Here is a 24,815-nt window from a genome sequence, read left to right as displayed (position 1 = left end):
AACGATTGCGTCGGTACCGGAGAGCGTGGCCGAGCTTCGGGGTGACGGCAGCCACGGTGAGCTCGGTGAGGCCTGCGGCTAGCTGCTCTCTGAGGGCGGCACGGAGCACAACGAGCCTAGCGGAACCGAGACCGAACCTCCGCGTCCGCGCGCTGCTTCACCGGAACCTCGGGTGTCTGTGAGCACGTGCAGTTTAAAGGGCAGGTTAGCACGCGGCTCCTGCGGATGTGTTTATATCCAGGAGGCCAGGTGAGGGCAGATGGGTCATGGTTAGGGGCGGAACAAGGCCGAGGGCCTCAGTTTGTAGTTTTTAGTGTGGGGTTAGGGCGGGAAAGTAGCACAGAGCTAGCAGGCTGCACAGTGTCTGCGCCCTGAATGTTTCTGAGATGCTCTGACCTCAGCTCTGCCACGTTCACGGGTGAGTTAAACTAAAGTCAGCAGCTCCAGCGCCCAGAGACCTCCTCAGTGTCCCTCAGACCTCCTGCTGCTACCCAGGGCTTGATGTGGCTGTGTTTTAGAGCTTCCTGTAAGAGTCTGCGTTACTTGTTAAAAACTGACTACTTGGACTTCATTGTAACACCTGCAGAAAGCACACCTTAGTATGCAATCCTGTCAAGACTTCTGTTTTCTTCAGGTGGCATAATAGCTGCAATGCTAACATGTTAGCAGATAGCAGCTAACCTGCCCAGTTAGCGTGAACACTACAGTGCTAAAGTATATGAGACTTAAGATAGCACAGTTACCTGTTACGAAGCCTGCAGTCTGACATTTTTGACCACACATGACTGCGAGTGCTAGCACTGGCTAGCTCACCAGAATTCGTTATTCACTCATTATGACTGTTATACATCTTATGTGGTTAGCACAATGAAATTCAATTTAGTAGGTCGTCAGCAGGTTACACCTGTGTCAGGTAAACATCCTGCAACATGACATCACACACCCTGTGACCATACCTGACTGTATTTGGATGTGACGTGGCGGTAGGCATTATCAGCTAGCACTTTCAGGCTAACGTGATTGCAATCAGGATGTCAGTTTCAGCAATGATAACACAAAATGTTTCAGTAAATGTTCGTCCAGAGTAGAGCAGGGTGATATGACCAAAAATAGTTATCACAATATACATTTGAAAATTTGCGATAACGATATAACTGACGATATAATTGACACGAGACAAAATGCTTTACAACTCCACAATTTTATTAGTGCAAAACCCCCATCAATGTATTTTCACTTAAACAAGCAGCTGTTTTTTATATGCAATAAAGTTATATAAAAATGTAACAGTGCAAATGCAAATTCGTTGCTGACAGTTTAACCGAAAGGCATTTCCAGTGGAAACTGACCGACATATCCTCAGCATAACCATGTATAATATCCACAAAACTTAAAAAGAGGTTATACACACACAATACGGTAATATTATGTTGAAGCACAGTACGTATCACTCCGCGGTACAGCGGTGCGGCTTCGTAGCTCAGCAAAGTCCTTTGACAGATTTTCGAGCGCCGTGTACATAAAATTGTTTCAAGGTCAGTAAACGCAACCAGAGTTCATACATAAGGCACACGGGATTATAAGGGGCACTGTCAACTTTCAGAAAAATCAAAGGATTGATTTTAAGTGTGCCGTATTTTCCAAACAACACGGTAATAACGACGGCCCGCTAGCATGCTCTACCGAAAATAGTGCTTTGTTGTGTATCTGACGGACGAAAACTAAACCAGTTCCACACCAGTGAAGCTGCAGCATTTTTACAAACCAGTTCTGGTTCATCTGTTTCATTCAATGATCCGCTTTCGCTCTTCTCATTCTGCATTGCCGCCATTTGCGTATGTAAACAAAGGCACTGCGCATGCGCGTTTTACACATATTCTATCGCGATATTTCGTTTTCCTATCGTTGCCCAAAATTACACCGTATTACCGTGAACGGTATGAGATAGCCCAGCCCCAGTCCAGAGTATTTTTTGTGAGGTTGAAGCTCAGCCCGCTCTGGCTTCTTGTCGTGTCCTTTGTGATGACGGGACATGATTTTGTGTCACGTTCCTGATTCAGCGTGGAACCCAAACTGAAACACGCACTTTTAAAATGAATGTATATAGAAACATATTTATGCACAGCTATTGATTCACCATAATGTCCACCATGTCTTGTTGTGTTTTTATAGCAGAATCTGTGATTTTTGTTTCGTTTCTGTTGTTCATCAGTTAAAAATCATCTAGTTATTGAACTTAAAAAACGTCTTTCCCGTGATGTCTGGTCGCTGCCGCTCTCTCCCCGTGTGATCGCTAGCTAAGCTTACAGAGGTCTCCGCTGCAAGGGCCTGCCTCCACCCAAAAGCTTTAACAGACTCTGGTGTATATGAAGCATACGATGGATAAGAAAACCATGTTTGCGTCTAAAGATTCAGTGGTGATCGTGTTACTGAGGTCAGTGTTTGCTGATTTACAACAAGAAATAAAGGCCTGTTTAATCTGTGCAGCAGAGGAAAGAATAAAAATAACAGAGAAACGATTCCCCTATCAGCAAACTGGCAATACACATGCACACAGATGATGGTGCTTGTCTGATATTTTCATTGGTGCCTGCTCTGTTAAGTAACTGGTCAGTAACCAGTATTGAACTTAACGGTCTGAATTAGGGCTGCCACGATTAGTCAACTTGTCAAGATTACATCGACGATCAAAATCGTCGACACCTCGTTTGAAGCTTTGTAAGATCCCAGAAGACGCAGGAATAAGCAGACGTCTATTACCCACCAGCTCGATAGCTAGCCGAGAGGTCCGAGCCTCGAAAACAGTGTACTCCCCGCACATCGTTTTCAGACCCCCGCGGTCTTTCGCTACTCAGGTTAAACATGATATATAAACAGTGTAGGGACTAATGCGTTACAGTAACTACGTTATTATTGTGGTAATGAGCACGGTAACTAGTTATTATGCCAAAATCAGTAAAGCATTTATTGTTACTGGGATTTAGATGGGGTCGTTACTCGTTACTACTTGTGTTGCGTTCGACTGACCTCGGAAATCGGAACACGGACCTGGGAATGATGTCACACTCGACTAAATAGCGTTTTGGTTAGCGCCAGGGTGACACCCTCAAACATGGTTGTTTTGCTAACCCTCTACAAAAACAAATTACTACTAAACACATATGCAGCTCATCTGCAGTCTAGAATCTAGCTAGAATCATGGCGTCAGTCGACGACGGTCCAGTTGTTTGTTTTAGGATCCACTGCTTCTTCCTAGTGATAGATTAGATTAGATTTATAACACTGCTGCATCAACCCCAAAATGACGTGTTTGCATTTGTAGAGGGTTGAAACAATAGAAATAGATTAAAACAGACAGGAAAAAAAAGTGACACATAAAACAAACATCGTTAATTTCTAATTTAGTTTCATTAATTTCATCATTAACTTGCACTCACACTGCCATTAGGTGGCACAGTGCAGTGTGGCAGGATAGTGCTAACATGTAAGCAAGCTAGAACACTGGCATCCTTGCTGGAAGCAACACATTAATAAGAGAATTCTACGGTGGCCCTGAGAGGCCAAACGGACCGCAACTTCAGAAAACACTTGCAAAAAGAAAAATGCTGCAAAAAGAAAATGCTGCAAAAAGAAAAACGCTGCAAAAAGCACACACAACACAACGGAAATGTTTCTGGGGAGACAATAACCGGACGGACCAGTTGCACGAACCAAAAAATGCTAACAAGTGCACTGGGACTGGGAGACACTTCAAAGAAGTGGAAGCGGAGCAGCCGAAGAGTAAACTTTCAAAAGTAAGTAGTAAATATCATGTCACTTATTTATGTGCAAATGTTTAATAATGAAGAACATTAAAACATTACTGTTGGCCACATGTCGGCAAAGTTATGTGACATTAGTGATGTTTGTACTTTCAGCGTTTACTTTGTTTGAAATCCTGTACCTCGCTCTCTCTCTAGCTCTCTCTCTAGCTCTCTCTCTCTCTCGCTCTCTATATATATATCTATCTCTTACAGAGAATGTGATGATTTTGTGGATAATTAAAGTCAGTCATATATCCACAAACACAACAAGCTAAAAGTCAGTGATGCTGCTCGGTTTGCAGTCCTGAATATCACGGCACAAGCAGGATTCACTGCACTGTTAATGTTAGCTATGTTATATTTCTGCCTCTGTTCGTTGGTGTCGAGCCAAACGGACTTTAACATGTGTTTTAACGAGCTGACGGTTCACTCGTTAAGCTGAAAGAAAGATGCTTTAATCGCAGGAGTCACACATGTGTCCACTGCACCATCTGGGAACTCGTTTCGTAATAACACAAACACTAAATCCTCCTTCTCTGGTGCTGTTTTGTAGCAGTGTGTACACCTGAGACTGTCACCTGTCTGTCTGTCCTGCACTCTCTCTATTTCTTTCTCTCTGATTGTGGAATAAAAGTATGAACATGTGTTTATAAGTTACACTTGTGTTTGAATCCTGCAGCTTATCACACATTTGATTTCCATGTGTGACAACTGCAAGTGTCCAGAGTGAGGACAGACTGAGGGACCCACTGCTGCTCATCAGCTGTGAGGCTTTGCACCCCTGATGATACACCAGGACAAACTCAGCAGTGTGTGAGGAAGAGGAGGAGGAAGAGCCAGCAGCAGCTGACAGATGGAGAGCATAGACAGACTGTTCCCTGTTTGTGAAGGACTGCTAGGAAAGTTTAGAATAACTAATTGTCTGTCCTGAATCAGTCTTATTAGGTAATGTTCAAATAATTTGATCATTCCAGTGTTTTCAGTGTGGGAGAAAGTACTCAGGGCCTTCAAGTTACACACTATGAAAGGCAGCAACAAGTTTTATATTCAGAAACCTAAAGTATGTATCAGCAGCAGAATGGAGCTAAAAATAAATGTTTGTTTCAGTTCTATGAAGCTTTGAGTATTTTGGATTAGTAGCACTGCTGTGTGTGTTGCATCATATTGCTGTAATTGTTTATATGCTTTATATATTCTGAGCTAAGTTGATCTATAGTGTTACATCATATTCTGTAAGGATGTTATGTGTTTGTAGACTTTCTGCCCAGTTTGACCCATTTAGCAGAAGTCAGCCTGTTTAAGGCTCTGATATCTATTCTGTATGACTTAAAGCAGTTATGACATGGTCTGATTTTCTCACCCAATAAAGGAATATTTCATACATCAGTCTACTCTTCATTCTATCAGACACAGTTATCACAGCTCGTACATTTGCTTTTTACACATGTATGTAAGCATTGAGCCAAATTTAGTAATGCCAGCATACTGAAGGAACGACATTTGTCTCTTATATACAGTGGGGCAAAAAAGTATTTAGTCAGCCACCGATTGTGCAAGTTCCCCCACCTAAAATGATGACAGAGGTCAGTAATTTGCACCAGAGGTACACTTCAACTGTGAGAGACAGAATGTGAAAAAAAAAATCCATGACTTCACATGGTAGGATTTGTAAAGAATTTATTCGTAAATCAGGGTGGAAAATAAGTATTTGGTCAATAACAAAAATACAACTCAATACTTTGTAACATAACCTTTGTTGGCAATAACAGAGGTCAAACGTTTACTATAGGTCTTTACCAGGTTTGCACACACAGTAGCTGGTATTTTGGCCCATTCCTCCATGCAGATCTTCTCGAGAGCAGTGATGTTTTGGGGCTGTCGCCGAGCAACACGGACTTTCAACTCCCGCCACAGATTTTCTATGGGGTTGAGGTCTGGAGACTGGCTAGGCCACTCCAGGACTTTCAAATGCTTCTTACGGAGCCACTCCTTTGTTGCCCGGGCGGTGTGTTTTGGATCATTGTCATGTTGGAAGACCCAGCCTCGTTTCATCTTCAAAGTTCTCACTGATGGAAGGAGGTTTTGGCTCGAAATCTCACGATACATGGCCCCATTCATTCTGTCCTTAACACGGATCAGTCGTCCTGTCCCCTTGGCAGAAAAACAGCCCCATAGCATGATGTTTCCACCCCCATGCTTCACAGTAGGTATGGTGTTCTTGGGATGCAACTCAGTATTCTTCTTCCTCCAAACACGACGAGTTGAGTTTATACCAAAAAGTTCTACTTTGGTTTCATCTGACCACATGACATTCTCCCAATCCTCTGCTGTATCATCCATGTGCTCTCTGGCAAACTTCAGACGGGCCTGGACATGCACTGGCTTCAGCAGCGGAACACGTCTGGCACTGCGGGATTTGATTCCCTGCCGTTGTAGTGTGTTACTGATGGTGACCTTTGTTACTTTGGTCCCAGCTCTCTGCAGGTCATTCACCAGGTCCCCCCGTGTGGTTCTGGGATCTTTGCTCACCGTTCTCATGATCATTTTGACCCCACGGGATGAGATCTTGCGTGGAGCCCCAGATCGAGGGAGATTATCAGTGGTCTTGTATGTCTTCCATTTTCTGATGATTGCTCCCACAGTTGATTTTTTCACACCAAGCTGCTTGCCTATTGTAGATTCACTCTTCCCAGTCTGGTGCAGGTCTACAATACTTTTCCTGGTGTCCTTCGAAAGCTCTTTGGTCTTGGTCTTGGCCATGGCGGAGTTTGGAGTCTGACTGTTTGAGGCTGTGGACAGGTGTCTTTTATACAGATGATGAGTTCAAACAGGTGCCATTCATACAGGTAACGAGTGGGGGACAGAAAAGCTTCTTACAGAAGACGTTACAGGTCTGTGAGAGCCAGAGATTTTCCTTGTTTGAGGTGACCAAATACTTATTTTCCACCCTGATTTACGAATGAATTCTTTACAAATCCTACCATGTGAATTCATGGATTTTTTTTTTTTTTTCACATTCTGTCTCTCACAGTTGAAGTGTACCTCTGGTGTAAATTACTGACCTCTGTCATCATTTTAAGTGGGGGAACTTGCACAATCGGTGGCTGACTAAATACTTTTTTGCCCCACTGTATAATACATCTATAGAGACACTGTCAAAGATACTTGAGTGTCTTTGAGTGAAGATTTAAGGTGATAGGAAATATAAATAGCTGCAACTTGAATCTTTACTGAAGCTCAGTATTTGGCACAGAGTTCATGTTCACTGCTGTAATGTATCGACCGGGCTCAGGGGGTTGGGAAGCGTATCTGTAACCGGAAGGTCGCCGGTTCGATCCCCGGGCTCTCTGTCCTGGTCGTTGTGTCCTTGGGCAAGACATTTTACCCTACTTGCCTACTGGTGTTGGCCAGAGGGGCCGATGGTGCGATATGGCAGCCTCGCTTCTGTCAGTCTGCCCCAGGGCAGCTGTGGCTACAACCGTAGCTTGCCTCCACCAGCGTGTGAATGTGAGAGTGAATGAATAGTGGCATTGTAAAGCGCTTTGGGTGCCTTGAAAAGCGCTATATAAATCCAATCCATTATTATTATTATTATTATCATAATAATCTGACAATAACTATAATATTGGCCATATTGTATATACATTACCACAGTGAGATGATTTTAGTCTCATGAACAACATCAGCTAATTGTTATTTACTAACTAATCTTGAAATGACTGTTCAGCACAGGAATGAAGCCCAACTATCATGTTTTACAGTCCTGTGGTCTCAGCCTCAGATACTCAACTAATCAAAGTGATGTCATAAAACATGAACGAACAATAAAACATTTTGTTCTCCTTCATTTCTGTCAAACAAAGCTGTATGAAACGTTTCCAGCTGTTAGTATCATGGTTGCTAGGCGACCTGGGCAGCGCAACGGAGGCTAGACCGTCCCATTTCACAAGCCTCGCACTTCCGGCCTCAGCGGTCTTTAAGTACGCGGCCCTTGAGGACTGTTAAGGCTGCAGACCCTGAATTGGGATACAGCCATACATACATGCAGAGGCGGAGCCAGACATTTGAAACACCCGGGGCTTAGCCCAAAGAGTAGTATGCATGTGGGATTTTTTTTTTTTTTTTTTTTTGGAAAAAAGAAAAAAGAATGACTTCATATAGGGAAAAATATATATATATATAAAATATATATCACATGTGCAGGACACCTTAAACTAGTTTTTTAATTAAGCAGCAAGGCAGAACAAGGTCAGGGCTGCATCAAGACACGAGGACTAAACCCCAATTCAACCAGACCCAGAACTGATCCAGAATTAAAAACAGGACTACAACAGTTCAAAATCAGGACTACTGAGGACTTAACCAAGACAGAACCAGAATCAGAACTAGATGATAGCACTAAAAATCTTCATAGACCTGCACTACACTTATTTTTTTAATTCTACCAAAGTACACTATTTAGATTGAGAAAAGTTTATATAATTATTCAGCCTTGTTGTGCAAACAAGCCTGCAGAACTTAATAAATACAGAATTTGAAAAATAACAAACCTAAAAAGAAACACTAGGTACGAGATACATGAGGACCTATGATACGGTGATACTTTTGGTAAACAACCATTTGACTAACATGTGTGTCTCACCTGCTCTTGTTCATCTGTTCTGTCCTCGTTCTCCTCTCTCTCCCTCTTTGTGCTGACAATCATCAAATATACAGTTGAAACCAGATATTTACTCTTCAGATAAAAACACTTTTTTAATTGTAACATCAAATCAGACTAAATGTTTATTTTTTTTAGATTGATAAATATAAAAACATATTTGTTAACTTTAAGAGTAAAGAGAGAAACTGTCTGTATTTCTTAATTGCAAATGGCACCAAATTGTATTCAAACTTGAGCCACACTTATGGAGCTCCACAGTTCTGTTCCTGGTGTTTTGGTTGATATCTCTTGATTTTCCCATGTCAAAGAAACAGGCTCTGTGTTTTGCCTTATATGCATCCACAGCTGTGCCAGCAATTTACTCACATGGACTCTACTAACCTATCAGAAGCTTCTTCAGCTCAGAATGGAATCGTCTGGAGTTTTCTTATTAATTAACAATAAATTTAGTGTACATGTACTCCTAAATTTGATGAAAGTGATAAAAATAGCTCTGTCTCTCTTTATTCTGAAATTTAACTAATTCAAAATATATTTCAATATTTATCTAAAACAAAAATTTACTCTAAATTGATGTTGTACAGTAAAAATGTTTTATGTTTTCTCCCTAAAGTGTATGTAAATATCTGGTTACAAATGTGAATATCCTGCTGTGTACTGAAATCCCTCTTGTTTTGCATAGAAATATACTGAACAACATACAAAGCATAATATATAAAATAACATTTACCTGAGTTTTTTCTTTGAAAGAACCCTCTAATGTCCATTCTTATGTTTCAGTACATAACTGAAACCGATTTAGTCGGGGAGGGTAAGAACTGAAAATATGAAATAAACACACGTAAGCTAAGACTCTAAAAAAAATAGCATTTGTTCGGCTTTTCATTTTGCCATTTGTTGATTCACTTGAAGAGCAAGTAACGTAATATTGGTCAAGTGATCAGTTTCATATCAATCTTTCGTGATGCACCGTCATATTTACATTATTTGTACAGTACGAATGATTTGCTTTGGTACCTGGTCAAACTTAAGCTCGCCTTAGTATGGCTGGCTCCGTCTCTCCAACAGCGCACTCACGGGCAGCAGCTGCCCCGCCCCCTCGCTCAGTCGCTTAGTGCCTGAGCTTGGATCATACCAATATCAGGGGGGGATTCACGCACAGTCGTAAATTCCCACAGTGTGCACTATGTGCTTCGAATATTGTGTGTACTTTTTGTTTTATACAGTTGTCAGCCAGGCATCTAACTATGAAAAAATTACACTCCAAAATACCCCGGGCTTCTGACAAAACAACCCGGGCTTAAGCCCCGTAAGCCACCCCCACGCTCCGCCCCTGCATACATGTTTTGGTTTGTGCAACTGGTCCGTCCGGTTATTGTCTCCTCAGAAACATTTCCGTTGTGTTGTGTGTGCTTTTGCAGCGTTTTTCTTTTTGCAGCGTTTTTCTTTTGCAAGTGTTTTCTGAAGTTGCAGTCCGTTTGGCCTCTCAGGGCCACCGTAGAATTCTGAGTAAAACCAAAGTAACGAAGTAACATAGTTACTTTGAAAGTAACGAAGTAACATAGTTCTTTCAAAAGTAAGTTACCCAACACTGTATATATCACTCAGATAACTTAAAAATGTTATTGTTGGGCTTTTTTCAGTGTTTTATGTGTTCCTGAGTAAATCGGTTTGGCTGAGATTAAGTTCTGGTTTTCACACAGTTGAATAAACGTCAAACAGAAAACGGATTAAACAGAAGTGTGAGATGGTCGAGTTTACTCCAGCGTCCTGTTATATTTTAGACAGCAAGGAGCAGACGGCCGAGTTTATTAAACTCCACCAAGACAGCGGTGACGTAAATCTGAAGCCTAGACCGTCCAATTTCACAGCCCTTTACTTCCGGCCTACCCGACCTTCTGAGGACCCGGCCCACGTAGACCGCGAAGGCCGGGTCCTCAGGAGCTAAAGTCTGTGTGAGGGGGTCTTTGATATCCTCTCCAGGGCTCACGGTCCTGACAGCTCAGCTTTGTGATCCAGGTGCATCCTGTGGTTCTGTGTGGAGAATTCGGGCATTAACGAAACCATCGGATGATGTTTTAACACATCACCGGACTCTGTTTGAGCATCTTGTGCAGCTGTTATTGACTCTGTGCTTCTTGTTTTCAGGATGCTGTCCTGACCTGTCGTGCAGATGAATAAACTCCAGGATCCTCGTTGGACCTGTTCATGGCTTCTAAGAAGAAGCAGAAAAACATGGTGTTCCATCAGGAAAGGGCGACCACCCCTGCAACAGCAACCGCTGCCAGCAGCCCCCCTTTGTCATGGTGCGTCACCCCGAAACCCGGGAAGGCGAGCGAAGGCGGGGTGGAGCAGGCTGTCAGGAGGGGCACTGAGCAGAAACATCCCGCCAGCGAAAAGCCTCAGTCGGACACTCTGCCACCGGAGAACACCTGCGGGGGCATCACAGTGACCCTGGAGAACCACAGCATGTGGAACGTGTTCTTCAGATGTGGAACAGAGATGATTCTGACCGAACAAGGCAGCAGGATGTTCCCCTACTGCCGCTTCCGCATCTCCGGCCTGCAGCCATCCAGGAGGTACACTCTGATGATGGACGTCCAGCCATTAGACAACAGTCACTATAGATGGACCGGCAAGAACTGGCAAGCTGATGGTAAAGGAACACGGCATGCAAAGAGTCAGCCTTTTGCTCATCTAGAGTCCCCGGCGACGGGCCAACACTGGATGCAGAGTCCGGTGTCCTTTTACAGGATGAAGCTCACAAACAACATCTCAGACCGAGACGGGAACACTATTCTGCATCCGATGCACCGCTACCTACCGCGACTGCACGTGGTCCAGACAGACAAAGCTGCTAAAGACATAAAACTGAGTGATCCCGGTGTCATTACCTTCTCATTCCCCCAGACTGAATTCATGGCGGTCACAGCCTATCAGAACGCTCGGTTTGTTCAGCTGAAGGTCAACTACAACCCGTTCACTAAGGGACTGAAGGAGGACGGGTCTGGTTCATGGGGAGGAAAACTGAAAGCGAACTCTGGGGATCCGTTCCATAAACAAGGAGGATTTGCTGAGCAGTTTCCTGTGAAGGAGAGCCTGAGGTCTTTGCTGGCAAGCCACAAACCTCGAGCCTCCAAATCAGTGGAGTCCAAACCTTCAGTGCCCGGAGACCTCAAAGACAGTTCCACTACAAACAGAGATCCGCCTGCTGCCATGCCCCCCGGGCAGATTTTGGGGTAAGACTTTGATTCTTTAGTTTCTCTGTACTGAGTATCAGGTGTGTAAGAAAGACGTGTTTCCAGTCAGCCAGCGGACTTCCTGTGTTTAGGCTCATGTTAACCGTCGGTGTGTCATAATCGTTCTTCCACTGACGAGCACCTCCAGAGAAATATCTCTGTGTGCCACAGCAGCTGGGGTGGGTCTGTTAGGTAGTGGAGAGAGTGGATTACCTCTGAGAAACCCACCACCAGCCCAACTGCTGCTGTCCACCTCAGCCACCTGTGTGAGCTACACATCAAGCTTTAGTTTCATGCACAAACTACAAATCGATGGTGACATGAATAAATGTTTGATGGATCTCCACCTTCCTGCTGAAAACTCAAAAACTGTTTGCAGAGATTTTAAATTGGTGGAGAGATGCTGTACTTGTTTAGAACTAAAAGGGCCAGAGTTCCAGAGAAACTAGAAAGTAAAAGTTCTTCAATGGGAGCAGTTTTGGGGCAACGTTTGAATTTTGAGGGTCTTTGGTTCCCCACCGAACCAAGGGCGTCTTGTTCTGATTGTCCATCAGAATATTCAGGAAAGCGTTACACACCGTTTCCTGATCTTTAGTGTCTTACCTTGAACACACTTATTTTTTTATCTGTTCCATAACGACAGCACAAAGCAGTCTGTGATGGTCCCAGTTACTTGCTGTAAATGTTCAGCTCTGGTTCGTGAAGCCCAGCAGGTGTTCGCACCCAGTACTTTAGCGTCTGAATTATGGGATGGTTTTTGGTTTGTTTTGCTCCTGGCAGTCTGTGGGTATCATAGAAGCAGTCACACATGACTGAATATCTGTTAATTCAATTCAATTTTATTTATACAGCACCAAATCACAACAGCAGTCGCCTCAAGGTGCTATATATTGTACAGTAGATCCTACAATAATACATGCAGACAAAAACCCAACAATCACATGACCCCCTATGAGCAAGCACTTTGGCGACAGTGGGAAGGAAAAACTCCCTTTGAACAGGAAGAAACCTCTGGCAGAACCAGGCTCAGGGAGGGGCGGGGCCATCTGCTGTGATTGGTTGGGGTGAGAGAAGGAAGACAGGATAAAGACATGCTGTGGAAGAGAGACAGAGATTAATAACAGATATGATTCAATGCAGAGAGGCCTGTTGACACACAGTGAGTGAGAAAGGTGACTGGAAAGGAAAAACTCAATGCAATGATTGTTAGGACATCTAGAACCGAGCTCTCCCTGGAATTCTTCCCCTGGATAAATGACTGAACATTTATCTGCAAACTTGAGTTGCTGTGTGACCTGCAGACCTGGTTGTAGATCTAGGTCTGCAACCAGGTGCTAACCACATCTTTGTCCGTGTTCCAGCCAAGGAACTCAGAGACTACCTGGCAGGTTCTGTCCTCTTGATGTCGAGTTCTCCTCTTCACCATCAGCCAATCAGCTAACACAGCGGTTAACGGCAAATCAGACGTGTCACAGCCTCCATGATGGTGGTTGTTTGGTGCATTCAAAACTGAAGTTGGAGGAGATGTTTGTGACATCGTTACACTGCAGGAGAATCAGAAAGGCTGAGGTGGCGGGTCAGTTTGCGGTTCTTCTATTCCCTGGAGAACCGTTCTGCATGAGTAAAAGTGAATAAAACCATGAAAATAAGATTATTAAGGGATTTTTAAATGCTTAAAAAAAGAAGAAACAGTGCTCCGAAGCCTTTACTTGATTTATTTTTTTTTAAAGTTAGACAAATACAACATCACAGAGAATCAGAGATCCCAAACCCCTTTGCACAGGAGGAAACGGGCTAATTTTAGCTCCATGTATGAAGCTTGATTGTAAACAGTCCTCTCAACGAGTTTAATGCTGCAGGTTTTGATTGACCTCATAAATAACACCGATGTCACTAATCCAGTGTTTTCGTTTGCTTTGCCTCAGCAGCGTCTCACGTCCAGCTCAGAAGTTGTTCTCGGAGCTGATTCGTGAAGCTCACGTTTCACTGCAGAGATGCAACCTGGAGCAGCTCGGCATCAATCACAGCGCCTCTCTCAGAGCAGAGCAAACCAACACTAAGAACTCGAGTGTAAAAGCTAAAGGACGAGAAGCCCTTAAAGACAGTACATGTGTTAAAGCACCTCCAAGGAAATGTGAAATAAGAGGGACCATTAAGGACGACGGGCAGTCGCTGAATTCACTAAACTGTAACGATGGTGTTGGGAGGGGTGGTCCTGGTCGTGCTGCTCCAGAAGTATCCCAGACCTCCTCTGAGGACTTGGAGCACCGACCTAACCCAGACGCTACAACAGAGACAGCCATGAAGCAGCACAAGCGGCCGGCTCGGCTGCCTCTGCCGGCGCTCGCTCTCTTTCTGAGGCAGCACTCTAAAAAGACAAAGAACAAACCGGACTCTCTGGCCCCGGCAGCTCCTCCTGAGCGCCTGTCCGTATTGGCCAGTTCTGCTGCTTCTTTTGCACATCCGCTTTGGGAAGGTACCGCCGGTGCAGCATATCCCTCCAAGGATCTCGGCAGCCTGAAGCCCGACCTCACGACCTCCGGATGTACAGATCCTCTAGCTGACATGGTTTTTAATGTCTCTGGACAAACCGTGTCTCCTCAGCAGCCCGGTCCAGCTGCTGCTGCACATCTGCTGGGTCCAAGAACTGACGACCGCTCGGCTCGCGTTTCCGAAAGCCCGGGCCCAGAGCCGAGAGGCCCTGACAGTACCCAAGTGTTACCCGGCTTAAACCAGCCATTCTGCTCCCTCGGGGCATCTCTTACTACCTCTTCACTGCCTCCTACTGCCCCCCCGCCCCTCCACACAGTGTTATGTTCCCCGAACTCACCACAAACACCACCTGAATCATCGACACCACCTTTAGACTCCCCCACCCTGAGGTCTTCGCTTCCTGACCCAGAGTGTTCGTCCTTCGGCTATGAGCCGATGTCTCCTGCGAGTTCTCCAGAACCTTTACCTCACCTGCCGGCCTCGATCGCTTTAGAGCTCGACTCTGCGGCCTCTGAAGCATGTGATGCAGCAGGACCTCCTGAAGACTCGCAGGACACCGAAGACCCGTCTGTGTTTAAATGGCATACAGTGTTACCTCCACCCGAGTCCTTCGTAGACACGTCATTCACAACATTTCAGCCTCCACCGCAGACTTTACCTGAGGACCCTGAACCACAGAGTCCAAACACCTCCATGCCTGCTCCTGATCCTCCGGCATCTTTCCCAGAGAGCGAACAGTCGCTGCCCTTCCCCGCAGAGCTATCCCCACTCGCCCTTCAACTGCCTCTGTCGCCAACCTTCTCGTCAATAGACGGCGACGGACTCTCTCCCACGCCTTCACTCGCTGACCTCGTGCAGTTTTTGTCCAATGACGTCGACCTCGGGATGGGGGTGGAGTTTTCGAACACTGAGGCGGCGGCTGTTCCCTGCTTACCTGTGACAGAAACACATGAACCTTCTCAGCAGGTCCATCCGCTCCCAGCCAGAAAACCCTGCAAGCGAAAGAAGGAGGTTCGGCAGCGAAGGCTTGGCAAGAGCGAGGTGGAGCAGGAGGTGGACAACTCCACCTACAGGAGCATGCAGCCGAACCTGGAGGAAGTGGAGGAGCAGTTATTCATCTCTTTCACTTCAAAGGTAACGTTGGATAGATAACTGATCATAAACCACCATAATACAGCATGCATACTAAGGGTTAACACACAGCCCCTGTTTCAGGAGGCTCTTAAGCTCCACCTGGCCGACTCCTCCGACAGGCCGGCTCCACGGCCCACACCTGACGGTCAAAGAACTGCAGACTCACCTGAGGGCGGTGACCGGTTGGACATAAGCGATGAACAAAGCTCCGACTTAAACCCATCCAAACCCAAAGCGGAGAGTCTGGCAGAGATGATCGCTTCCTTCCAGAAGATTCTGCTGAGAGACTTGAAGCTCATGAAGCACAGGCAGGTCATCCACCCTGTGCTGCAGGAAGGTACGATCCCCTGGTTCCTGTTTGCAGGCAGCAGGTAGAAGCTCTCTGTTCTGTCTCTGACTGCTTTTGTTCTTCTCTGTGAAAGTCGGTCTGAAGATGAACCTGCTGGACCCGTCTCTGGCCATTGACCTACAGTACCTGGGAGTCCGCCTGCCCTTCCCCCTGCCGGGCGCCAGCATGGAGCCGCTGTCAACGTCTCAAGGTGAGCATGAGCACGAACAAGCAAAGTGTCCTGACTCACCTGTGCCTGAACACCCAGCCTGAGCAGAACACCTGCGAGTCCGTTTACAGGTAACAGCTCCGCCTGTGTTCTCTTCTGTTTCAGGTGTTTCTGCTGCATTTGTGTCCCGAACAGGAAAAACCACAGACGTCACTCAGATTAAAGGTTGGAGAGCGAAGTTCACGTTGTCTGAGACTCCGCCCACACCTTCAGCCTGCAGACCTGAAGGTGCTTTTCTACGCCATGTGCTCACAGCTGGTTATAGTTTTGTTGTTTTTCAGCTCGGCTCCGGCCGCGCTGGGCCGTGTGCTGGTCTAACTGGTTTGTGTTGAATCCTGCAGCCGGTTCGAGTTCAGAGCCGCAGAAGAAGAACCTGTCGGCGTTCTGCAGCGACATGCTGGACGAGTATCTGGAGAGTGAGGGGAAGCTGATCGACGAGCGTGCCGCCAGCTTCTCCCAGCCGCCGGTGGAGCCGCTGGTGTACGAGCTGCCCACCAGGAGTACCAGCTACGTCCGGACCCTGGACCACGTCCTGAAGAAGCAGACCGCCGACCCCGCCTCCTCTGACCTCATATCTGGGTTCATTCCCCCTTCCAAGAGGCCCCGCTTCAAAGAGCCTAAACCAGGCCGGAGGGGTGAGAGGAAGCAGAAAGGTTCTAAACAGAGCAAACTCAGACCAGAACCTGCAGCTGCTCTGGGTCCTGAACCCAGTCAACTGGAACCTCAGCAGCCTGTGGGCCACGCCCCCTCAGCGCCTCCATCACGCCCAGATTCAAACCCCATCAAGAGGCGGAGGAGGCTCAAACCCAGGACCTCATCTCAGACCCTCAGTCCCTCTAGGGCCACAGTGCCCCCATCGGTTATGTCCAGGGACCTGGCCCCGCTGGAGTCGGACTCTGAGCTGGGGGGCGGGCAGAGCGAGGACGGCGGCAGGAGTCGGCGCCAGCCGATGACCCGTGCTCTGCAAAAACAGAAGGTCCTGGAAGACGGTGCCGTGTGGGAAGGCCTGCGCCGGACCAGCATCACTACGGAGAGGGCCGCCATCGCCCTCACGTCCCTCTTCACTCAGACGGTGAGCATTCATTGGCTGCAGCATCTCCTAGAGGGTGGGGGTGAAAGTGCAGCTCAGTGTAAAACAGCTGTTTGTTTTTGTGATAAATGATCATTTTAATGTTCTCTTTGAAAAATACTGCAGGAACTTTGTGCTGTGTGAGTTTAAATGATGTGAAGGGCAAACTAACAGGTGTTTATTACAGACCAGTAATAACAACCACACACTGTTAATAATCACGGACTATTAAAGATAATTAGACACTATTACAAGGTTACAACCAATGTTCCCTCTAAGCTGGCAGGTGTCTGCGCACAGAAAAAAAATCTAACCTGAATTGAAATTAAAATTAATACGTTAACGATTCTGTTCTTCAGTGTTAGTCAGTGAGTGTCTGGCTGCTCCCGTATGGGATCAGAACGATGCCACCTTATCCCAAAGTCCAGCCGATGATGCGATTCACATTCGTATATACCAGTTTTTAAATTGTGTTGATCGGCCACGTAAAACCAGAGTTACGATAAAAATATCTGCAATGTTTGGTTTTCTTCCTGAATACTGTCGTTGTTTATATTTACTGCGGGAAGAAACGGTAAAAACCGCGTTTTATAGGGAAAACGCTCGAAAGCCTGTGAGCAAAGACAAAACCCAAACTCCTCCTACCCTCCCGTTTGCTATTGGTGCAAAAATGTACCATGTCGACCAATCAAAAAATGATATGGCAACATGGCACTTAGTAGTTTAGGAAGGGGGAAGTTTTAGGAGTGACAGCGTGTTTGAGATGTGAGAGATTTGAGACGTTTAGCGTGTTTTGGTCTAAAGTTAGTGTGTTGTCTTGTGTAGTTAGTGTGTAGTGTAGTCAGTAGTTTTGTTGTGTGTGTCAGAACAATGAGGCGACTGCTGTGTTACAGGTGTTACAGCAGTGATACATCTGCTGTTGTCAGGCCTGCAGGTATCAGGCTGTTGTTCTCCTTCATCTCATCATCAATCATCATATAATTAATTGCCCAACATTGGTCATTATTTACTGTATTTTGCAGACAGTTGCAGACTCTCTCCCAGACCACAGACTCATAATACAGTCAGCTTTATACAAAAAAAAGGTTGTTTTCAAAATTGGAGTTAAAGTTATTTTTACTTCCAATAGTGTTAACATGCTACACAGGTCAGTGACTACATTTTTGTTTTACATTCTCATTGTAAGTGGGCTGAAGCAGTTAATTAAAAGTCGTCTAACATAAATGCTGTAATTTGATTATTTTAACCGTAACCTGGATGATTCGATGCCGGCGTGACTACAGCGCACACGTCCAAGAGACCGCTCAGGTAAAGTAATTACAGATTAGTGAGCAGTGGTGCGGTGCTCTCGTGCCGAGCCTTAAACAAACTCTGGGTTATCTGCGTTTATTTAAAGGTCAAAAACTAAAGTAGACATGTTGACTGTGTGACGCTGCTATCAACAGGAAGCACAGATGTCATGTGACAGGAAATCAGTGCAACACAAGCAAGAAAAAAAAAACGAATGCGAAACACTCATGAGGAAGTGGGCAGATTTTCACGCACGTTTAGAATAAACAGGTCTGACGTTCTTCTTCAGGGTTTCGTGAGCGAGAACCCGACGGCGCCGATCCAGCTGAGCCGCAGACGAGCGCCGCCGTGTCTGAACGAGTTCTGCCGGCTGGGCTGCGTCTGCCTCGGCCTCTCCCGCGACTCCAGGATCAGCCACTGCGGCCGGCCAGCGTGCATGTTCGGCTGCAGCTGCCTCAAACAGAAGGTGGTCCTCCTCAAGAACCTGGACGGGTCCGACTCCAGCCCCTCCTCACACCACGGGAGCACCAAGAAGAAGAGGAGGATGAAGATGGCCTACGGTGAGTCTCTGCGGTTCACGGTTTAAGCGTCAGAGAAGCATAGATAAAAATAATAACCCCGTGGTCATGTCGCAGTTCTGAAGGAGGCGGACAGCGTCTCCCAGCCTGCCGAGCGGGTCCGGACTCTGTGGAGGAGGGATCTCGGGCGCTCGGATCCAGAGCCGGTACGCATGCCTGAGGCGGCTCCACAGACCCGCCCTGCGGTAAGGACCTGTTTAAACATGGACGTAGCACTTTAAAGGCCGTTCCGCACATTTATCCGCTGCACAAACTACTCGTTTCTTTGTTTCCAGAAGGTCCGAGAAGATCACCGCAGCTGCGCCAGAGTCCGAGGATACTCCAGAAAGATCCGGAAACAGAAGGTAAGCCAGCAGTTCCTGAGGGAACGAGGCTCTTACTGTAAATGTTTGTTCTGCTGTGATTTGTGCCATTACCTGATTCATTGCCAGGTGAAACCGACACCGTCTGTCCACCGGGAGGCAACCAAAGGCACCGTCCGACCTGATCGGCCGAAGCCCCACAAGGTGAAGAAGCTGAAGAAGACCTCTAAGCCTCCTGCAGGTGCGTTCACGCTGCTGCTCTCCCATCAGCCCCTGCTGCCATGTTTTCTGTCCTTTCATGGAGGTTTCCTCTGCAGGTGAAGCCCTTCAGGCTCCGACTCCCTCCGAGCCTCCTCCGAGTCCTCCTGCTGAGCCGACCCCGAAGCCGTCGAAGCGTCTCTTCATCAGGGCCGACTTTAAGTGGAAGAGCGAGGCCGACCGGACCCTCGTGCTGATGGAGCTGTGCGAGGCGATGGCTCAGAACCGGCTAGACCGCCCGTTCTGGATCAAGAACTTCCTCATCCATCCCACCGGCCAGTCTGTGGAAGGCAGCGGCGCCGAGCGCTGCATCCAGTACCACGTCAAGATATCCAGATCCGCGCTGAAGGCGAGGAAATCGACAGCGCCGCGCAGACAGGTGGGTGCCGTCGCAGCCTCCTCTGTAATGGTGCATTTTCATTGATAAGTCATAAAGGTGGTAGAAATGTTTCTGATTGGTTGAGTCTGAGTTTCAGAAACAGTCCTGCCAGCTGATTGGTTAGCTGCTGGGCTGTTTCCACCAATCACAGCTGCGTTCACCTGTGAAACAAATGAGCTTTAGTTTATGTGGTCACCATTTCCTGTCATCCAGAAAATGACCGCAACGCCTGTAACCATGGTTACGCGTGTGTCACAGTGATAAACTCGCCTGACGTGTGATGGTTGATTACACCTCATGTCTTTCAGGTGGATGCAGCATGGGTGGGCAGGAAGGTGGAGCCTCTGAAGGAACGTAACATGAAGAAGGAGCACAGAATGCAGGAGGCGGAGCCTGTGGAGGACTGGCAGAGGGAGGTGGAGGAAGATGACATCACAGAGGAGGATGGCTTCACGGATCAACAGGTGGACGATTGGACAGAGAGCAGTGGACAGGAAGTGACGTCAGAGGCGAAGGTCAACATGGCTCTGCCTTTCCTGACGGGAATCTCGCCTGCCGGCTTCCTCTCAGCCAATAGGAAAGCGCCGGGAGGAACGGACCAGCCAATCAAGGTAAGAATGAGCTGAGCCCCTCATCTGGGACTCTCCTCAGCTCTTTCTGGGACAGTGGCGCGGCTGCCCCTCTGTTGGTCTTCCTTGGTCTCTTGTGTTCTGGGGGCCTCTGGATGTCTGGAGTCTTGATCTCCTCCATACCTGCTTCATGCCCTGGTGGACGGGGCTGTGGCCCCCCCACACCCTCTAGCAGGTCATTACATGAAGGAACCTTTTAAAAACGAGCGCATCCATGCTCACAGGTGTACACACGGGTGCTCACACACACAAACTACACCCTTTTTGGCTCCTACCTCAAAGCACACTGTGCGCTGTCGATCTTACGTGCTGCAAAAAATGTTTAATATTTAGTATTTACTGTTATATTCACATAGATCATTGTGATGTTGTTTATTCTATTACTCTCGTTTTCTTCTGCTTGTTTTCTCTTTTCTCTTTCTCAACAGGTGATCCAGGTGATTCATAGATGTATTTTGTGTTTTTTTTGTTTGTTTTTGTTTTTTGCCCTTTATCCCACTGGGGATAGGTTAATTGGATAACCCAAATTGTCACTAGGTGTGAATGTGCGAATGAAAGTGAGTGCGATTGGTTGTCTGTCCCTGTATGTTGGCCCTGCAACAGACTGGCGACCTGTCCAGGGTGTACCCCGCCTCTCGCCCTATGACAGCTGGGATAGGCTCCAGTGCCCCCCGCAACCCTGAAAAAGGATAAGCGGAAGCGAATGGATGGCCTTTTATCCCCGTCCCTCTGCCCCGCTGTTTTTCTTTCTTTTCCCCAGTCAAGTCTGTCTCATATTTAGCAAGTGAAAATAAATAAAATAAACAATAAAAGGTGAATCAAATGGACCATTACGGCAAAGCTGGGATGGTCCATCTGGTAAAGTAAATCTGTTGGGCATCTTTATTCGCCTTTAGACAAAAATTCTGATGCAAAAGAGCCAAACGGGACAGGTGGGGAAAAAAGAATGAGCTGAGCTTCTTCACACGCTCGTCACGATGTCACCCTTAATTTCTATCTGTGTTTGCTGACCTGTGACCTGGGCGGAGCGTCACCAGCATCACGATTAACCTGCCGCTCGCCACTCACCTGACTCTCCCTCCGTGTCGTCCTGCAGGTGAACGGGAAGCTCTACCCGCTGGCTAAGATCCAGCTGGGGAGGATGGGGGCGCTCCACCCGGCCAACCGGCTGGCGGCCTACCTGACGGGACGGGTGAGCTCATCCCGTCAGCAGCAGCCATCTCTGCGACCCCCCTCCTCCACCTCTGCTCGGAGGTCGGGGCCGACGCCTCTTGACGTCTCCTCAGCTTCCTCTGTGGTCTCTGACCTTGCTGTGACCACCACAAGCGCAGCGGCCACTACAGCCTCTCCCACTGTCACCACCACTGCTTCCTCTTCTGTGACCCCACCTGGAGCGGTCCCACCGCTCACCCTCCTGACCTCCATCACAGGTGAGCGTTTCCGTGTGATAGTCTGCCTTTGATCAATAAATAATCTCTGTTTCTGCCTGATCGATCAATAAAGTATTGATGAATCCGTCTGTGCTCAGAGTCTCTGTCCAGCAGCTCGCCAGCGCCACCTGTTAATCCATCTCCAGGCACAGCGACCCCTAAAGCCCCTCAGGTAGTGCTGATTAAGGTCCCGCCTCCCCCTGGGACGGTTCCTGTCGTGGCCCCTCGTCCTCCGGGCCCCGCCCCCGGGTCTCAGAGGATGCTCCTGAAGCCGGTCCAGATGGTTTCCGGCGTCCAGTTTTACCGCCGACCCGACGGGAAACTGGTCAAGCTGGTCCCCGTCAGCCAGCTGAGGGCGGTCATGCCCACTTCGCCTGCACAGCCAGGTGAGTCTGCAGACCTTGGGGATGGGCGGGGCGTATCTGAGGTTAAACTAAAATCTTGATTGTGATTCTGTCCCTGCAGGTCCTTCCTCCTCCTCGCTCCTCTCCCCTGTGGCCCACACAGTCAGTCCCCAGGCTCCGCCTCTGCCCTCCTCGCCGTCCCTGAGCTCTGGCTTCCTGTCTCAGAAGGGCACCTGTACCTTTAAGATCCTCCCTGCCGACTCCAGCCTGGACCCCATCATTGTCACTTGTGCCAAAGCTCCGCCCAAGACCCCGACCAAGGTGCTAACGGTGCCAGGCTCCTTCACCCTGCTGCAGACACACCCCTCCAACCCCCCCATGACCCCAGTGAAGCTCCTGTCGCTCAAAGCCCCCGTGCCTCATGGCGCCGAGAAGGGTGTCGAAGGCGCAACGGCATCTGTGGTCGCCACGGGAGCAGGGGGGCTGATCTTCAAATGTACACCACCTCAAATCTCGCCCACCATCCAGATACCCTCAGAGGGCAATCCCACATCCCCACTTTCGTTAGGGTTGAAGGTCATGCCTGCGCCACCGCCAGGTCCTCAACCTGAGGCGGCTCAGGACCCAGTGGAGCTGGACATCATCTGCGTGGATGAGAAGCCACATGTTACCACGGAGACACAGTCGTTAGAGGTGACGTCAAGCAGTGAGACGGAAAACTCGTCAGACTTCAGAGAGTCAGAGAGCGACGATGAGAGGGCGCCGCTCGCCAACAACACGGTAGGAAGGCGAAAAGGAAATACACACACATGAAGAAGATCTCACACACTTCCTGCTCACAGATGTGTCTGCGTGTGTGTACTGCAGCGCCTCCTCCACACGGCGTTGGAGCGGCTGCGTCGGGTGCGGCTGCGTGAGCTGTTGGAGCGTCTGAGGAGGACGGTGGGACAGTCGGGGGAGAAGACGTCAAAGGTCTCGACGCTGAAGACGGTCAGTAAATGAACGCTTCTGATTGGTCGGTGGATAGGTGGGTTGGAGGGTAACGAGTGGTGCTGTCTGCTTGCAGGCGGTGGAGGTGATCCAGGAGCTGAGGAGGAAGGAGTCACAGCTGAAGAGGAAGAAGAGGAGGCTGAGGAGGAGGCGGGATGAGTACCTGTGGAGCATCGCGCCGTCAGCAGGTGAGAGGCAGAAAGACTCAGGTGGGTCATGTGACCCTGACAGTGGCCTGGTTATTGGGAACGTCAGCACCGAGCAGGAGACGAGACAGAGCGATGTCATGTTCACGCAGGAACTATACAGCTTAGGGGGCGTGACCAGGACATGCTCTACAGCCAATCATGTGAAGATTAATCAACCGCTGCGTCCCGATAATGAATGAATAGTTTAGTACGCCCCATCAGCAATGTGCGCCAGAGGTCAGCTGACAGCCGCTGGACTTGGAAGTTGCTGGGGGCGTCGCCTAATGACTGACGAAGGATGTGATGCTGACAGTGTGCGCTCTCTCACCTGTAAAATCCACACGATCAATAAAACTGCGGTTAACACGACCACGTGACAGATTTAGCATCATGTTTATCAAAGTGTTTATTTATTCAGGTGTCAGACGGGTCCTCAGGGCGGCGCTACAGGACGCCTCTGACACAGTCAGGAAGCTGACGCAACGATGCTGTGATGATGCCGACGGTGATGATGGCGGTGATGAATCTGTGGCTTGGTGAACCGTAAAGCTGCTCTATACTCTGGCGAGTAGTCGTTCAGTTCTCTGATCGTCCCGGAGCGTTTCTGACAGCGAGCAGGCGGATGTCGCCTCCAGCGCGTGTTTTTTAAACTCTACTGAGAAACTGCGAGACAGGCATGCGATGACTTCCTGTTTGAAGATGCGTCTCTGACTCGTGTGTCTGCTTCTTATTTAGATCCGATCAAACCAACAGCAGCAGTGATGGCGGCGGCGCCAGAACTTTTGGATGAGCCGACAGTTATCTCATCAGATGAAGAACGAGTGGTTGTCACGGACAGCGATGTAAGAAACCATCATGGAAATTCATCTTTAACTCACTCTGACCACAGGAAGCTCCCTAAGTGTTTATTTTTTCAAAATAAAAGCACAGCTTTACAGGGAATAATTTATGGGAAAACGGAGATGAGGAGAGTGAGAGAAGCGAACTTAATTTATATGAAAAAGCAAGAAGTAGCAGGAAGTGAGACTAGGATTAAAAACCCTGGGATTAAATGTGACCCTGATCAGGTAAAGAAAAGTTCAGAATGAAGTTTAAAGAGTTTGATGAGATTTAAAATGAAGATGAGGAAACGAATGAAGATTTCAAAAACAAGCGTCAGGTGGGATTAACTGTCAGACTGTGCTTACAAAGAGCTTTGATTATTGATCGGTTGAACTTGAAGCCCGTCCAGCCATGCCTCACCCAAGGCGTCTGTGTTTGTGCCAGGTGGAGCAAGAAGATGATGAAGGTTGGGGCGTTGCCACGGAGACGGTGGGAGTGAACAGTTGGCTGGCGAGGAAGAGGAGGAGCTCAGAGTAAGAACCTTCCCTCGGCTCTCCGGGGGTCACCTGACTCCAAAAAGAACTACAGTAGAGAAAAAGGGGGCGGGGATAAAACCAAATATGAAACAACAACCACTGTGAGGACGC

The 24,815-nt window shown here is 47.8% G+C and overlaps 1 protein-coding gene across 6 annotated transcripts in view; it reads left to right on the top strand.

The window, feature by feature from the left end:
- The window catches only part of mgaa (MAX dimerization protein MGA a), a 32,378-nt gene that overhangs the window by 476 nt on the left and 7,087 nt on the right, over positions 1-24,815 (top strand). For 3 of the 6 annotated variants that reach the window (XM_082515942.1, XM_082515946.1, XM_082515947.1), the window contains exons 2-20: positions 10,615-11,705; positions 13,631-15,332; positions 15,414-15,669; positions 15,755-15,871; positions 15,995-16,117; positions 16,231-16,961; positions 18,538-18,808; positions 18,884-19,011; positions 19,102-19,170; positions 19,258-19,369; positions 19,446-19,765; positions 20,074-20,376; positions 21,491-21,824; positions 21,923-22,210; positions 22,290-22,948; positions 23,036-23,158; positions 23,235-23,346; positions 24,082-24,188; positions 24,613-24,701. In XM_082515942.1, the coding sequence (XP_082372068.1) occupies positions 10,675-11,705; positions 13,631-15,332; positions 15,414-15,669; positions 15,755-15,871; positions 15,995-16,117; positions 16,231-16,961; positions 18,538-18,808; positions 18,884-19,011; positions 19,102-19,170; positions 19,258-19,369; positions 19,446-19,765; positions 20,074-20,376; positions 21,491-21,824; positions 21,923-22,210; positions 22,290-22,948; positions 23,036-23,158; positions 23,235-23,346; positions 24,082-24,188; positions 24,613-24,701 (6,875 nt within the window). In that variant the 5' untranslated portion in view covers positions 10,615-10,674. Of the gene's footprint in view, positions 1-12; positions 419-10,614; positions 11,706-13,630; positions 15,333-15,413; positions 15,670-15,754; positions 15,872-15,994; positions 16,118-16,230; positions 16,962-18,537; positions 18,809-18,883; positions 19,012-19,101; positions 19,171-19,257; positions 19,370-19,445; positions 19,766-20,073; positions 20,377-21,490; positions 21,825-21,922; positions 22,211-22,289; positions 22,949-23,035; positions 23,159-23,234; positions 23,347-24,081; positions 24,189-24,612; positions 24,702-24,815 lie in introns of those variants that run through there. The other 3 variants (XM_082515943.1, XM_082515944.1, XM_082515945.1) reach the window with 3 other exon arrangements.

Source organism: Aulonocara stuartgranti (genome assembly GCF_965226115.1).
Source record: "Aulonocara stuartgranti genome assembly, chromosome: 19".
Taxonomy (NCBI): domain Eukaryota; kingdom Metazoa; phylum Chordata; class Actinopteri; order Cichliformes; family Cichlidae; genus Aulonocara; species Aulonocara stuartgranti.
Note: the sequence above shows the minus strand (reverse complement) of the source record. Positions and strands in the feature narration are given on the sequence as shown.